Raw genomic sequence first — 5,314 nt, 5'->3', positions numbered from 1 at the left:
CTGACCCAAGCCATGGTATTTTCAATCACCTCACATGCATGCGAAAGCTGAACAGTGAATAAGGAAGACCAGAGAACCAGTGCTACTACAATTCAATTAAAGAATAAAATGTTTTATGTAAATACAGGAGAAAATGGAATAATAATAATAATAAATGAGTAATCCAAAAGAAAGCAATAAAAGAATAAAGATGGATAAAATAATAAATAGCCATATGATAGATTTAAACCCAACAATTTCAATAGTTACTTTAGAAGTAAATTCTTAAACATTGAAATTGAAAGACAAGATGATCAGCTTTGATTTTTTTTAAATGTATGAAAATAAAAATAACATTAAATTAACACACACACACAACTAATGAAATAACACACAAACAGAGTAGAACCTGAGGCTGCTGGTATGCATGATCAAGCACCTCATCAGACTCACTTCTTGGTTTGTAGGGTGAGACTCATGCTATAATAGGCATCCCGGTTAATTGACCTGATGCAATGTTTAGTGCTTCTTTTCTACCTCCTACTTCCTGAAGTACTATTGAAGGATCAGTACAGAACTGTGAACCACAAGGTCAGCAGTTCAAACCCACCAGCTGCTCCTGGGACTTCCTATACAGGACCGCTATGAGTCAGAACAGACTTAAAGGCACTCAACACACACACACACACACACAGTTCCTTGAATAGTGTTTGAGGCCTTTAAGCTTGCAAATAGCCATCCAAATCACAACAATTGGTTTCACCTGGACCAATAGAAGAAGCAGGAAAGTCAGGACTAGGAGAAGACAGTGAAATGTGTGGCTGGCTCATTGCCTCCATGACCAAATGCCTGCTTTACCAGGAGACCAGAACTGGATGATGCTCAGCTACCATCACTGAACATTTTGATCAAAGTATTTTTTTCATCAAAATGTGAAGAAATTGGAACCCTCATGCATTGCTGATGGGAATATAAAATGGAGTGAATACCTTGAAAAACTCTGACAGTTCCTCAAAAGATGAAACATAGAGTTACTATATGACCTAGCAACTCCATTCCTAAAGTATATAAATGAAAACATATATAAAGAGAAATGAAACATAGATTCACCAAAATGGTTGTCCATGAAAGTTCATGCAAATTGATTCATTCCTCACTGGTGTTGTGCTGCAGGATAATGCACTGTACCACAAGGTTGGTAAACCACAAGGTCAGTAGTTCAAACCCACCAACCACTCCTTGAAAACCCTATATAGGGTTGCTATGAGTTGAAACCAACTCTATGGCATTTAACAACAAGATATATAATCATCTCTCATACTTCAGACATATTATCAGGAGGGACCATTCTCTGGAAAAGACTTCATTCTTGGGAAAGTGGCGAGTTGGAAAGAAAGAGGAAGCTCCCCAATGACATGGATTGACACAGTGGCAGCAGCAATGGGCTCAAGTGTAGCAACGATTGTGAGGTTGGCACAGGACTTGGCAATGTTTCATTCTGTTGTGCACAGGGCACTCACTATGAGTCGGTGCTGACTCGATGGCACCTAACAACAACAACAAAGGTATATAAGGAGTTCTGGTGTGGCACTGTAGGATAAAGCACTGTACCACAAGGTCAGTTTGAACCAAAAGGTCGGCGGTTCAAACTCACCAACTGCTCCTTGGAAACCCTATACAGGGTCGCTATTAGCCAGAACCAGCTTCACAGCACTTAACAACAACAAGATCTATAAAGAGAAATGAAAGCATATATTCACCAAAAACTTATACATGAATGTTCATAGCAAAATTAGTCAGAAAGTAGAAAACCAAATGTTCATCAACTTGATGATACACAGTGTGTTATATTCGTATAATAGAATATTATTCCTTTTTAAAAAGGAATGAAGTACTAACGCATGCTTAGTGAAATAAGGCAGACACAAAAGGCCACATATTGTATGCTTCTAAAAAAAATGTTGTTTTTATTAAACGTAATGTTGGGTCAGGTAAGTAAGTGAAATTCTAGTAGATTTAAATTCTGTATTCAATCAGGAGCATGCAGCTTACATACTATTTGCAAGTTATGACAAGAAACATATTTGAGAGAAAAAAAACACTAGAATATTCCCTACCTTAGACGATTTTCTAGTTCTATAATTCGCCCCGTTAAATCCCAGTTGCCCCTTTCAAGATTCTGAATATTGGTATTTTTCAAATACTTAATTCTGGTTAGAGAAGCAATAAGCTCCTCTAGGTTCTTGACATCAGTTTTCAGGGACATGATCTGGAACAACTGTTGCACATTATTTTCTTTGTAACTTTCTAACTCAGATTTCATCTCTTGCAATGAAGTTTCTTTTATGAGAAGTTTGTTTTGAAGATTTCTTAGCTAATGAGAAAGAGAAAACGTTACTTAAAGCTATATACACTTTTGATTTTTTAAAAAGTCTTGATTGTAAATCATGATGGTTATTTAAGTTATATAATATGATACAATAAAATGAAACCTTTCAAATAGAACAGTATATTCTAGTGTTCAAAACATTTTAAGAGTAAAATCAAATTGGCACGCATGGCAGGGAACGTATTACTTTACTCTCAACAACATTAAATTTGTTTAACATTTGTTACCAGAGTCAATTGTACCAATACTGAATTCTTTAATTCCAGCAGAAGAGACAGAAATGCCTGCTTTGGCTCATGTACATTTTGCTTCACAGTGTGCCCTAAATAAAGGGAAGTATGTACATAGTCCTCTGACCTAGAGAGGAGCCTCTGATTATACCACTTAGTTTCTAGTCTTATTTTGCAGATCAAACAATAGGCGCAGAAGAGAGTCAGGAGAAAGAACAAGGCTTAAATTCATTCTATTTTTAAAAGGCAACTACAGAAAAGAGGACACCTCAAAGTTATAAAGGGAAATATGGCTTATGGGAGGAAAAGTGACACCAGAAAGCCAGTACAGGTTGGTTTTTGAGGAAGGGACCAAGAAGGAAATAAAATAGCTTAAAACAAAACTCATGTTAAACCCACTAGTACAAATTATTTTCTTTGTAACTTTCTAACTCAGATTTCAACCATGGCAATGAAGTTCCCTTTATGAGAAGTTTATTTTGAAGATTTCTTAGCTAAAGAGAAAGAAAGCGTGTTACTTAAAAATCATTTATAATTTTGATTTTTAAAAAGTCATGATTTTAAATCATGATGGGTATTTAAGTTATACCTCATTACACAATAAAATGAAACCTTTCAAATTGACAGCATATTCTAGTGTTCAAAACATGTTAAGAATAGAATCAAATTGGCACGTGTGGCAAGATATTTCCTAGAGATATTCTTTATATTGAACCAAATCCATTGCATTTAACAACAATAAAAACTGAAGTTTATTTAATATAAAATTAGAAAATCAGGGTAACATTTCAACGAGCAAGTAAAAAATGCTCCAAAGAGGAAAAAACTTCCCCAGCTTATTAACATTGCCATGGAAAAGGGCCCAGAAGTGTTTATGTAATAATTATTTACTCTAAACACAGCTTCTAGTCTGAGCTTGGAGATTCTGCTTATTCAAACTGACTACACATAGATACTTCTTCAAAAGAGCGTAATGCCAAAGATAAACCCTGTCTACCAATTTCTCTAAGGCCTTGTTTAGGAAACCCATTCTCTAAAGGACCACAATCCAAAGATCATCTCAGGGCAGAGGTCTGTGGGCTCACCTCAACCTCTGTGGAATTCAGAAATCAGGGTATCTCAATGTTGGACAAAATTCTGAAATCAGTTTTGCTGTCTGAAGTCATGTGGACAGAAATCTTTTTTAAAAAACGTAACAGCAGCAGCACGGGGCCATTCCCAATAGAAGAGGCCAGATAATCAGATACTTTTTTCTCAAAAACCATCTTGGTCTTAAGTATATGAGATGGTACTATAAGGCTGTTAAACGCTTCGTTCCTGATCCATTTTGGTTTTCATTTTTGCCTTGAGCTGCAGGTTTCCTATATTTGAAAGGAGGAGTTTTAGACTTTAGATTCACAATCCCTTAGTAAGTAAAGGGAAAAGTTAATTATTACTGTTTCTTTTTCCCCAAAAAGCCCTGGTTTGGGGTCTGTGTTAACACTGTTCTTAGTCAGAGCAGATGCTGTGTTCTTGAGAGTGAGGACCTAATTGTCACCAGAGGGAGAAGGGTGTGAATTATTGTTGTTAAATTCCGTCATGTTGATTTGACTCATAGCGACCCTGCATAGGGTTTCCAAGGAGCACTGGTGAGTTGGAACCACAAACCTTGTGGTTCAAACAGATCTTATCCTATAGTACCGCACTAGGGTGTGAATTACAAAGGGGGAGTGGGGGTGGGATTTCTATCTAAATTTGAATGTGTTGTTTTTACTAAAGATGTTTTTTATGAAAGAAAATATAAATTCTTTTTAAAAATTTAATTGTTTTTCTTCTTTAAAGATACTAGTAAACCAATTAAAGTTTGCTAAAATATTTTATTTCGAGTTAAAAAAAAAAGACACCATCTTAAAACTCTCAATTCTTAAAACAGATTGCAATCATTCACAAAATAACAAGCATAGCGAATTCTCTAGAGAAAAGAAATGATTAGTGATACCAATAATAAAATGCTTAGAAATATTTTATTTGTGACAAACTCTTGTTGCTAAGTGCCATCGAGTTGGATCCAACTCTTAGAGACCCTGTAGATGTATCTCTGAAATAGCAGAAAGCCTCATCTTTCTCCCACGCACCAGCCATTAGGAAAATGCAAATGAAAGCCTTATGAAATACACTTATCCCTGCTTTCCGGAAGCTCACTTTATGCCACTTCACCTTTATGAAAGATATACATTCGTAACTAACTGAAAGAATCCGCATCCTACTCCTTCTCCAACAACTATGCATACACTGTATCTACTTTATATAGGCTAGGAGCCTTTGTGAGTCTAGCTTGGTACTGTAGGATCAGCACTGGATAGAGAACCACAACATTGGCTATTCAAACTCACCAGGTGCTCCTCGGAAACCCTATACAGGGTCGCTATGAGTCAGAACCCACCCCATGGCAGTGAGTTTTTTTTTGGTTTCAGTGTTATTTGAGGTTTTATGTATTATTTACTATGTGTGATTTCATGAGTTATATCTTGGATCTGAGAATGCTCAAAAATCTTTCCAAGGTAATAATAATAAGTTGATAATAATTGCTTTTTCACTTTATGTCATCTCAGCTAACGGTTTCCAAGTAATGCTCTCCTTTCGGACAGTGGAGAAAACCTGTATCAAAATGTCTAAAATTTAAAAAAAAATTAGCACACCAATGTTCATAGCAGCACTATTTACAATAGCAAAAAGA

At 35.9% G+C, this 5,314-nt stretch overlaps 1 protein-coding gene across 1 annotated transcript in view; it reads right to left on the bottom strand.

The window, feature by feature from the left end:
• The window catches only part of LOC102811518 (coiled-coil domain-containing protein 170-like), a 37,985-nt gene that overhangs the window by 14,362 nt on the left and 18,309 nt on the right, over positions 1 to 5,314 (bottom strand). The window contains exon 3 of the mRNA XM_006864632.1: positions 2,097 to 2,353. Coding sequence (XP_006864694.1) covers positions 2,097 to 2,353 — 257 coding nt within the window. The remainder of the gene's footprint in view (positions 1 to 2,096; positions 2,354 to 5,314) is intronic.

This window comes from Chrysochloris asiatica, unplaced genomic scaffold (genome assembly GCF_000296735.1).
Source record: "Chrysochloris asiatica unplaced genomic scaffold, ChrAsi1.0 scaffold00067, whole genome shotgun sequence".
Taxonomy (NCBI): domain Eukaryota; kingdom Metazoa; phylum Chordata; class Mammalia; order Afrosoricida; family Chrysochloridae; genus Chrysochloris; species Chrysochloris asiatica.
This window is presented reverse-complemented; position numbering and strand designations above follow the sequence as displayed.